Below are 12,039 nucleotides of genomic sequence, written 5' to 3'. Positions count from 1 at the left end.
AGAGATCAGAAATCTATTGTCTAAATTAGACACAAAAAAGTCTCCTGGCCCCGATGGCATTCCTCCAATTGTCCTGAAGTTTTGTGCACTGTTGATTCCTATCCTATGCTGCCCATACATACTCTCTTACTCCACTGGGAGTAAGAGAGTATGTATGGGTATCCCACAGCCTGGAAATTGGCCTCTATTCAACCCATTCCCAAGAAGGACGACAAATCACTGCCATCTAATTACCGCCCTGTCTCACTCACCTCAATCCTATCTAAAGTGATTGAAAAAACCATCAATTCCTAACTCCTGTTCTACCTTGAAGGCACCCAGCTATTAAGTGACCACCAGTATGGATTCCATCACTGCCGATCAACAGGAGATCTACTGTCATATATCACCCATCTCTGAACAAATTCCATGGAGAAATTTGGCGAATCTCAAGTAGTTGCACTTTATATTTCCAAACCTTTTGACCAGGTCTGGCATAAAGGCTTTATAAGCAAACTCCCATCATATAGACTGTCTCATGACTTCTGCAGTTGGATTGCCAGCTTTCTGTCTGGATGCACACCATGCGTGATGGTGTGCATCCAGACAGAAAAGATAATCTTGTCAATTACAATGCTAGTAAAACCAAGTTCTGTTTTATTTCTCACAAAAAGAATAATTTTCTCCCAGTATTATTGTTGATAACACTCAAATTTCCAGACAAGGTGAAATTTCTCTTCTTGGAATTACCCTGACATCAAGCCTCTCTTGGCATAAAACACATCACAGCCATTGCATCCTCAACTTCCAAAAAACTAGGATTTCTCTTTTGCTCAATGTTACCTCACCTCTGAAGCTTATACAAATCACAAATCCACCCAGCTAATGAATACTGCTCTCATTTGGAGTGGAGCTCTTAAAAGCTTCTCAAAATTCTTGAATCAATACAGAGGAGAGCAATTAGACTGATAAATGACCCATCTCTTACTAACTCACTTCCTCCACTTGCTCACAGATGTTTGGTCTCTGCAACTTGTATAAATATTTCCATGGCAAATGTTCATCTGAAATAGCATCAATAATTTCCCCACTCGGTATACACGTTGAAACCCACAGAACAAGTTTCTTTTCCTCCTCCTCCTCCATCACTGCTACTGCTGTACTGTGGAACAGTCTTCACCTTGATATATTTCCCAAGGAATACAACATACAGGCTTTTAAATCGAATGTAAACAAGTCTCTCCTTTCCCAACCCACTATCCATATATGGTCCTAATGCACTATAGGTTAATCAACTAACCTGTCATGTTTGGGCTCAACATAAAGAAAAAGATGTAGACATTCCTTTATTGCCAGCACACACAAAATGTGTTATAAATTTTGTACAAATTAAATTGCAATGCATAGAAAACTATGCAGAGAGACATTTTAGTATAGAATATGTACACTCACAATATCGTACCATGCTTATCACCAAGTCATTCATGAGTACTTGAGGCAAACTGGAACACATTTCATTCTTTGAAACGTTGCCCAGAGTTTCAAGTAAGAGAAACTCTGTGAGATTGCAAACTCTCTTGCAATATCAGGCAATATCTCTGGCCTTCTTCAAGCTTTCCAGTAATTCCTCCCCACATGAAATTATCTGGATGATGTCCTTCAGACATTACAAGACATCCAAATTTGCATCTTTATTCCTTCACAAAAAGAGGTTCCTTCAAATACAATTTGTTTAGTGTAGCCTTTTGCCTTTAACCCTGTTAAGTGCTACCATGTGACTCCCTTTGTGTGCAATCCAAAAATTTGAATGTGTACCCACCTTCTACTTGAAATTGTCAGTTATACAAATTGCTACAAGCTGATTCATCTGAATTTGCAGTTGTAATCTTCAGAACTAGTATTCATTATTAGGGTTTTGGGCAACAATGTAGAACATACCATTTATCTACCTTGGATCATAATGGATATGTATGCTGTTGTTGCTGAACCCAAACTCATGACCAACATTTTGGGAGAAAATTTTACTAGCATCTCAGCAACAGCTCCTGTATTTTTGATACTGAAAGAACAACAAATACAAAATGTTATATTCAGGCAATGACAATCAAGGAAAAGGAGTAGCCATAGTATTCAACACAAAATATGAGGCTAATCCTCTTGAATGGCAGTCAGTCTCAAGTAGAGTAATGTGGGCAAATATGAGAATGGGGAACTGGACAATGAGACTTATTTGTGCCTATGGTCCCACAGAAGGTTCTACTAAGATACAAGTGGAGGAATTCTTTGAGGCTTTAGAAAAAGCAACTGATACAATGAAAAAGGAAAAGTTGGTCCTTGTTGGGGATTTAAATAGCAGAGTAGGAAATGATTGGGAGACATACAGAAATATTTTGGGAAAATTTAGAGAAAAGAGCAAAGCTAATAATAATGGCAAATATTGTTGGATTTCTGCTCAGGACATGGACTGGTTATTGCTAACACCATGTTCCAACATAAAAATGTGCACAAATTCACATGGAGAGAGGAGGCAAGGAATAAGAAAAGTCTCATTGACTATGTTATTATTGATAGTGATGTTTTCTCCCTGGTGCAGGACACCAGAGTGTAGAAAGGATTTGAAATTGGAAGTGATCACTATTTAGTCTTGAGCAGAATGAAATTGAATTTCATATTGAAAAGAATAACATGACACAAGAAAGTTTTAAAGCGAATAAAAGTTCAGCAGTTCTCAGATGTAAACTGTAGACTAAAATACACAAAGATTATTGAAGAAAAAATGAAAGAGTTTGAGAACAGGAATCAAATCTTAGAGATTCAGTGGCAAGCCTTTAAGAAAGCCCTGATTGATTCAGCTAGAGAGGCATGTGGTGAAGTTGTGTCCAAGGATAGAAAAATTAGAACTCTATGGTGAACACAGGAAGTTGAAGAGGCAGTGAAGAAAAAGAAGAAAGCATATCAAAAGTTCCTGTCAATTAAGTCAGCCTGTGCTCCTAGAGAATACAGAGACAAATGTAAGAAAGCTAAACAAAAGTCATGGGAGGACTTTGGCAAGAATATAGAAAATAAATATCAAGAATGTGGCAAAATATTCTGGCGGTTGTTGAAGAAGCTTAAGAATGGAGGAAAGAGTGCTGTAAAAGAAGTTAGAGATGATAAAGGTGACATGAAAACGGGAGAAAAAGATATCCTTGAAGTATGAAGTAATTACTTCGAGAAATTGCTAAATGAAACAAGCAGTGATAGCACAGTGGTAAAAAACACTCAACAGGCATACAGTCAAGAATACATATCCATACTTGAAATAGAAAAAGGCATCAAAGGCTTAAAATGTGGAAAGGCAGCAGGAGTAGATGATATTCGACCAGAAATGCTGAAGTATGGTGGTATAAAAGTCTTGCAGTGGCTGCACTGCATAGTTCAGAAGGCCTGGACAGAGGGACGAATTCCCGATGAGTGGAGTAGAACTCTCATAGTACCCATATATAAAAAAGGGAAATAAAACTGAATGTGAGAATTACAGAGGTATTTCCCTACTGAATTTTCCTGGTAAGATATATACAAGCATACTTGAGAACGGTTGAGAAGAATTGTGGAAGAAAAGCTTGGTGAAGAACAAGCTGGATTCAGGCCAAATTGAGGCTGTCAGGATCAGATCTTCACTTTACGACAAATAGTGGAGAAATCATGGGAATATAACAAAGATCTACATTTAAGTTTTGTCGATTTGGAAAAGGCATATTACAAGGTGCCAAGAGAGAGAGAGAAGCTATTCAAAATGCTACAGTTATATGGTGTCAATGGGCATTATATCAAGCAATACTTAGTCTTTATTTGAGTTGTAAGTCAGCAGTTAGAATTGAATTAAGTACAGGAAGATGGTTTAATGTTAAATCTGGTGTGAGACAAGGATGTACATTATCCCCTCCATTATTCATTATCTATATGGATCACATTATGAAGGAAAGTGGTATTAAACATATCAAAATTGGAGATGCCAATGTCAGCTCTTTGTTTTATGCGGACGATGTTATATTTATCAATAAATCCACTACAAGTCTGCAAGATTCTCTGACTAAATTGAATAACTTTTGTAATTGATATGGTATGAAGGTCAGCAATAAAAAGACAAAGGCAATGAAAATAGGCAGAATTATTGAAAATGTGAACTGGGTTGTGAATGGAGAACCTGTGGAACAAGTAAAACATTTCAGCTACTTAGGCACGATTTTTAGTAAAAAAAAAAAAAAAAAAAATCAGCTAACGCCTTTTTTATTCCTGTATACGGGGAGTAGGCGAGGCCATTTAGCCCTGTCTAACTTTGGAGACTGAGTGGGCAGTTCAATCTCCACTGGTACCCAATCAGAGATAGATGGCCCAAGGCTATCACTAATTAAGCGGTACACAGTGAAGAGAGACGGCTCAAATGTGCCGCCATCTCGTGGTCCCTAACCCTAACAATATATTTAATGTCTGAAATAATGTGGGTTCTACAGTCGATTTTCTTGAGTTTACGGGACAAAAAACCACAGTTTCCGGGAGGAAAAACCCGCTTACCCGTGCCAGAGATCGACTAACTCGGGAACCGGTTGAAAAAAGGCTTTGAAAAATTTCCTCTAATCGCCGACTAGACTCGAAACCAAGTCTTCCTTCATGCGGCCAAGCGCCGTGGTGTGCAAACGCCACATCCACTGAGCTACACAGGCTCTACGACTTTTAGTGAAGATGGTAAATTAAATATAGAAATTGACAACAGAATAAGCAAAGCTGGTATGGTGGGAAGTCAACTGAATAAATTCATATGGAATAAAAGAGAAATTAGTCAGAACACTAAATTAGCTCTATACAAGACAGTGTTCAAACCAGTTTTAACTTATGGATCTGAGAACTGGGTCAGAAGTAAAACACTTGACCAAAGACTAGAGACTGCAGATATGAGAGTCCTGAGAAAGATTATAGGCATGAACAGATGGCATCAATGGCAATATCATATTTTAAAAAAAAAAAAAAAAAGAGAATATTAGGAAAGAATTTGACATAGTCAGCTTCCAGGAATGCATTAGCAGAGCTAATCTCAGGTGGTATGGTCACTTAAACAGAATGGGCGAAGAAAGATTAGCAAAACAAGTGTTCTCTGCCAGGTTGGCAGCACAACAACCCAGAGGAAGACCAAGTTATAGGTGGATTGATACGGTACAAAGTGCCTTAGACGATAGAAATATAAGATCTCATAATGTTGGAGTCTTGACAAATAACAGACTGATTTGGAGGAAAATCGTAGATAGGAAGTTACTAATGATGTAATTTCATGTAGTACTATCATATCCTGTACACTCCTTGAGGGTACATGTCAGGAATTTGATGATGATGAAGAACAACAAAAGAAACAGCAGTTAGTCTTTTTCTACGAATGGGCTAGATCCATATAATCAGCCATTCATGAACGATCACTCTCATCCCAGTGCAGTAGGGCCTGATGACATCCATTATGAGGTGATAAAATAAATATCTTCTATCATATATTTTGGACCTTTTCTTCTCTTATTATACAACAGAATACTTACAAAGAAAGTGTTTCTGGATTCTTGGCATAGGTCAGCTGTTTGGAATTTGCCTTCGATTGCCATCCCAAAACTTGGAAAAGATCTAACATAAGTAAAGAATTATCGAGCTATCACTTTGATCATCTCTCTTTGTAAGATATTTGAAAAAAAGCAGTAAATGCAAGTCTTCTCTGGTACTTAAAAAGCGGCAAACTTCTTTCCAATACACAATGTTGTTTTTGTAGATACTGATCAACATTGGACCATTTGGTCAGTTTCGAAAAATGTATAAAAGATGCCTTCCTGAAATGAGAACATCTGGTTTCAGTCTTCTCTGATGTAGAAAAAGCTTATTACACAGCCTGGAGATATAGCATATATAAAAAAGACCTCTTTTATTAAAAATTTTTTTAATAAAAAATTTTTAATAAAAATGTTTTTATTAAAAATTTTTAATAAAAACACCTTCCTGTTTTTATTAAAAACTTTCTGTCCAGCTGAGTCTTCCAGTCTGGAGTGGGAGGCACATTATCTCAGCCATATTATCAAAAAGGTGTTCTTCAAGCTCTGTCTTAAGTGTGGCTCTTTGCTATCAAAATTAATTTAACCACTGAACAGTTTCCTCTCACAATAGGCAGTTCTTTTGTCGATGACTTTACAATTTAAAGTAACTCCTACAATATGAGGGTAATTGAGACAAATTCAAGTGGTTGATCGTGTCTCTTCATGTACTCTTAGTAATGGATTCAGGTTTTCAGCAGAAAAAACTTTCTGTGTACACTTCTGCCAAAATTGTATTATTCCTGTTGCACTGGAGGCCAAGTTCTTGGGAGTCATTTTTGATAGAAAGCTTACATTCCTTACACACATTTTTGTCAGCTTAGGGACAAGTGCAAAAAAAAAAAAAAAAAGTATTGAATATCCTTTACACTCTATCCTCTACAGCAGGACTGTCCAAAGCACAGGCTGCATTCAGGCCCACTTGTGGGTTTTGATTTTCACAAGCAAAAAAATAAAATGACAATTTGAATCGAATGCATATTAGATATTTTAATTCTATCACTAATCGATAATCTCGACATTGGCAATTTTATTTGATGCTTTTACATTACTGTATACCCACATGTTTTTCAAATATTAGATGTGTCAAAGAAGCTCCGGACGCTCGTTTGGAATGTGAGTGCGCAATTAGTGTTGTTTGTTTGTTCGTTCAGCTTTTGAGGTTGTGTCGCTGCTACTCACCAAATTACTAGATTCGCATTGTCATGCGTCCCTCCAATTACCTAAGGTTGGACAGCCCTGCTCTACAGAATGGGTTGCTAATCAGTGTTCCTTCTTCCACGTTTATCATGTATGGGCCAAGCTTGATTATAAGTCCTGGATTAACAGTTCTGCAAGGGAGAGCATGCTCCGATGTTTGGACCCTATCCCTCATCAGGGTATATGAATAGTTACTGGTGCTTTTCACACATCATCCATTGTAAGTCTTTATGTGGAAGAAAATTAACTTTCTCTGTCACTTAGATGAAACAGTTGTTTCTTAACTATGCCCTAAAAATGAAGTCTCTTCGAGAGCCTCCTGCATGGACTAGATATCTTTTCTCTGCATTGGGAAGCTCAATATCATGCACGTCAAATTGGTATGCTTGTTAAAGAGGTTATACAAGATTATATAAGCTATTAGTATGTCAACAACATTATGCATCAAACATAACAGCATTCCTCAGGCAGATTTTATCAGACTTCGACAAATTGCATGAGGTTTTTAACTTTTTAGAAAGAATTGATTTATATAAGGCAGGTTTGCATTCCATCCTGCAACTTGTTACTGTGCCATCTAAGACAGTCTCATTCCCCACCAACCATTTTCATGCAGTTATTTAATGCACCTGGTTCAGTGCACACTGATTTCCTTCCTATCTACATGGATGACTCAAGATTTGAGATCTCTGTTAGTTGTGCTGCTATGTTGCTGCTGACATTACTCTATCCCACCAGATCCCACTTAATTTCGGTAATTACACAACAGAGTTGCATGCCATTCAGCTTGTGCTTATAAAAGAAAAATACTAATAATTTATACAGACTCATTAAGTTCTTTGGAGGCCATCTCATCTCCTGTGTAATCCACATTCGGTGCTTTGTGAATTTTTACAACTGTTATACAAAATGAACACCCTTAATTTTGATTCCAATTTCCTTCCAATGTGATTTCCAGTCACATTGGAAGGAAATTAGGTTGCAGTTGCAGGTGCTAAATCAGCTCATATTTTTTTCCCATTACTTTTGGACAGTCCCATATACAGACATCAGACAGTTATAAGATCAAAGCTAATTACTCAATGGAAATCTTAATGGCAAGAAGCCATGACAAACAAGTTATGTCATTAAGCTTGAAATTAAGCAGCATTCTAGTCAGTGTAAAAAGAGAAGAGTGGAAGTTGTTCTTGTTGACTCTGCATAGTCATCTTACACCTTCTTATTTACTGAGGGCTGATGGCCCACCTGTGCATGAAAAATGCAATTTGCATCTTACTCTGTCATATTCTGGTAGAGAGTCAGCACTTCACATGAGAGGGGAATGACATTTTTACTAATCTAGCCGAGACATATGCACTCAGACAGATCTTATCAGACTTGGACAAATTGCATGAGGTTTTTAACTTTTTAGAAAGAATCAATTTATATAAGCACATTTGATTATGAATTCTATTTTTGTTTAGATACTGTATTGCTTAAGTTATATATTTTTTAATTTGTTTTTTGTACAGAACCTGTTATTTACTAAGTTATTGCATTATAATTTATTATTACCTTGTATACTGCTTATGCGATGTCACCTTGTCACCTTTGCTGTCTTTACACCAATAAACCATAAATCAATCAATCTTGTAAATCATAATTAATTATAACTTCGTACCTATTTCAAAAATTTTAGAAGGCTATTCTCTGTAATTATACAAATTTACAACTAGTAAAGGCCATAATGGTCTACAAAGCTGCTGGTAATAATAGCAGATGTGCATACTTATGCTCTGAGAATAGTATTCTCAGAGCATAAGTTTCAGCAACCATGAATATCAGTGAATTAATGTGTTTTTAATTTCTGCTAAATTTAGATATCAATTCTGATGAAACATCAGAATTAATGTCTGATGTATGTCTTTCTGAAGAAAGTTGTGTTATGTTCTCTTAATTGCTTTTTGCTAAAATAAGGGGGAAGGGCAATTACACAAATGGCATTCACTGGGAAAAAGAGAGAATCGAATAAAAAATTATTTAATGTTTATTTTTTGTAACATTGTTTTTAATACTTTTAAAATGAAATTATTAGAAATAATTAACTAAATTTGTTTGATAGGGCCACCTGGTGTTGGAAGAAATGAGTTGAAACGAAGACTCATATCTACAGATTCAGAGCACTTTAAATCTACTATACCTCGTATGTAATTGATATGTATTTTGATTTCTGTGAAAATTATTTTTTTTTATAAAGTTAGGGCTATTTTTGTTTATCAACGCTGTATCTGAAATATCATTTCACACACTATACATTTTATTTTATTATTGTGAATACAGGCTATTTTAAATATAAAGATGACTTTTATGTTAAAAAATGTTAATTTTCTTGACCATAACAGTTATAAAAAGACTTCTAATGGCTTCAATTCAGCGACATGAACTTATTTAAGTTAAGGGATATTATATCCCATATTGTTTCTTAGCCGAATAAGAAACTCAAAGAGTTTCATGCCGAATATAGAAACTATATAAAGTTTGGCGATTCCAAGCGTAAGCAAATACCTGGATAGAGCAGCAACTGACCCTTGAAGGTAGTGCAAGCTGAAGCAACTCGTACAAAGGGTGGAGCAAGCTCCGATCACTATTCTTGATATTTACCCATAATGTGAACTTAACTCCTAGGAGCTGTATTATTGTTCAACATTATGAGAGAAGGTCACTACCCAGACCGGTTTCGACCATTTTTGAAGTCTCATCAGTGAGTAGGTAGACCAAGTTAATACCAAGTTTGTAGCGAACAGAACTTACATCCCTTCTATGAGAATTGCCAAGAGGTGTCCTATTAAATTACTAATTATAATGAAGAGCCAAAGGCTTCAATTCGGCGACATGTACTTATTTAAGTTAAGGGATATTATATCCCATATTGTTTCTTAGCCGAATAAGAAACTCAAAGAGTTACATGCCGAATATAGAAACTATATAAAGTTCAGCGATTCCAAGCGACATGAACTTATCATGTTGCTTCGTTTTAAGGCTCTTCATTATAATTAGTAATTTAATAGGACACCTCTTGGCAATTCTCATAGAAGGAATGTAAGTTCTGTTCGCTACAAACTTGGTATTAACTTAGTCTACCTACTCACTGATGAGACCTCAAAAAAGGTCGAAACCGGTCTGTCTAGTGACCTTCTCTCATGTTGAACAATAATACAGCTCCTAGGAGTAAAGTTCACATTATGGGTAAATATCAAGAATAGTGATCGGAGCTTGCTCCACCCTTTGTATGAGTTGCCTCAGCTTGCACTACCTTCAAGAGTCAGTTGCTGCTCTATCCAGGTATTTGCTTACGCTTGGAATTGCTGAACTTTATATAGTTTCTATATTCGGCATGAAAATCTTTGAGTTTCTTATTCGGCTAAGAAACAATATGGGATATAATATCCCTTAACTTAAATAACTTCTAATGGGACTATATTGATCAAGTACATATAATAAACAACTATGCTTTACCAACTAGTTTCACCAACTAAGGCTGTTGGCATCTTCAGAGTATATAACTGATGTAAGGCACTAAAAAGTAAAAAACTGTTACAAACTATAATCAAATTCAAATTATATTAGACAAAAGAACATAGCGTGTACAAAACATGCATTGAGCGTGCATCATCTCACTTGTTATTTAGGAACGTTCTATGGTTGGCACTGTAATTCAGTTCTGGTGAGTTACGAGATCTAATAAGGGTCTTCCAGATCACAGGCAAGATTAGTCCTTGGTTCCTGTTAAGGTTTTGTGTACAGCGGGCAAATGCTGTAGCTTCTTTAATAAATCGGGAGCGGAAGTCCTCCTCTATATAAGGAATTGTGCTTCTATCCCACTCTATGACATGGTTCGTTCTTGAGAAGAGAAAAGCTAACCCTGATTTTTCTTCTCTGTTATTATTGACGTCACCAATGTGTTCTTTTTGCCTAATTTCAAGGCTCCTTGAAATCTGACCGATATAATTCAAGCCGCACGAGCAGGATATGTTGTAAATTCCAGCATATTTGAAGAAAGGATGGTTATCTTTTGGAGATCTTAAGAATTGTCTAATCATTTCTGCAGGTTTAAAGGCCACTCTTATTTTCTGTGGTCTAAGGAGTCTTGCAGTCTTATTCGAAACTGTCCCTAAGTATGGAATGACGATGGTAGAAATATAATGTATGTCATCTCGTTGTCTTTGTGGGGGGTCAGAGAAAAGTATCTTGTGGACGAGTCTTCGAGGAAATCAATTCATGGTAAGGTTGTTAGATATCAGAGATAGTTATTCCTGGAGGTCCTGTTGCTCTGTTGTAAGGAGAGGCATGGTTCTTCAGCATGTGCACAATGCTAAGTTTCTGAGAAATGTAGTGGGAGGAAGTGAAATATAAATAACGTCCTGTATTAGTAGGTTTGCAGTAAACTGAGAGGTTGATACCACCATTCGTTTGCTTCTTAATTAAAGTGTCCAGAAATGGTAATTGGTTATCTTTTTCAAGTTCTAGAGTAAATTTGATTGTGTAGTGTAAAGAGTTGATCTTGTTTAGGAAGTCTAACAGGTCCTTTTTTGTGCAGTTGCAAACAATAAAAATATCGTCCACATATCTCCACCATACTGTGGGTTTAGGGTCTACTTGTGATAGGATTTTACTTTCAAAATCCTTTATAAAGAGATCAACACAAGATGGAGAGAGGGGGGGGGGATACCCATTGCAAGGCCAGTCAATTGCTGATATATGGTTTTATTCTATGTGAAAAAGTCTGATGTTAAACAATGACAGAACAGAGAAGTAATATCTTGTGGGAGCAAACTTCCTAAAATGTTGATGACTTCGTCCACAGGGATGTTAGTGAATAGAGATGTAACATCTAAGCTGGTGAGTAGATCTGTATCGGAGACTGAGAAGTTGTTCAGTTTCTCTACAAAATGTTGTGTATTTCATATATAAGTATTCAAATTATGGACGTGTGGTTTGAGGAAGCCTGCCAGGTGTTTAGATAACAGATAAGTGGGCGAATTGATTCCATCTACAATCGGTCGTAGTGGTATTCCATTTTTGTGTACTTTAGGAGCACCATATAGTCTTGGAGTTAGTGGATGCATAGATTTCAATCTTCGTTTTAAGTCTATAGGCCAGTTCACCATGTGACGTATTAAATCGTTTGTGTCATTGTGATTTTTTAGTGTTGGATCTATGGCTAAGACATGGTAGGTAGGTTGATGTATCCGATAGTAAGCTGTTAATCTTATCTTCGTAA

At 36.5% G+C, this 12,039-nt stretch overlaps 1 protein-coding gene across 1 annotated transcript in view; it reads left to right on the top strand.

Annotated features, from left to right (window-relative positions):
* metro (membrane palmitoylated protein 7-like protein metro) overlaps positions 1-12,039 on the top strand; it is a 456,631-nt gene that overhangs the window by 332,572 nt on the left and 112,020 nt on the right. Inside the window, exon 13 of the mRNA XM_090408766.1 lies at positions 8,881-8,961. Within this exon, the coding sequence (XP_090264892.1) occupies positions 8,881-8,961 (81 nt within the window). The remainder of the gene's footprint in view (positions 1-8,880; positions 8,962-12,039) is intronic.

This window comes from Typopeltis vanoorti, chromosome 2 (assembly GCF_054136105.1).
Source record: "Typopeltis vanoorti isolate ZY-2024b chromosome 2, IOZ_Tvanoo_1.0, whole genome shotgun sequence".
Classification (NCBI taxonomy): Eukaryota; Metazoa; Arthropoda; class Arachnida; order Uropygi; family Thelyphonidae; genus Typopeltis; species Typopeltis vanoorti.
This window is presented reverse-complemented; position numbering and strand designations above follow the sequence as displayed.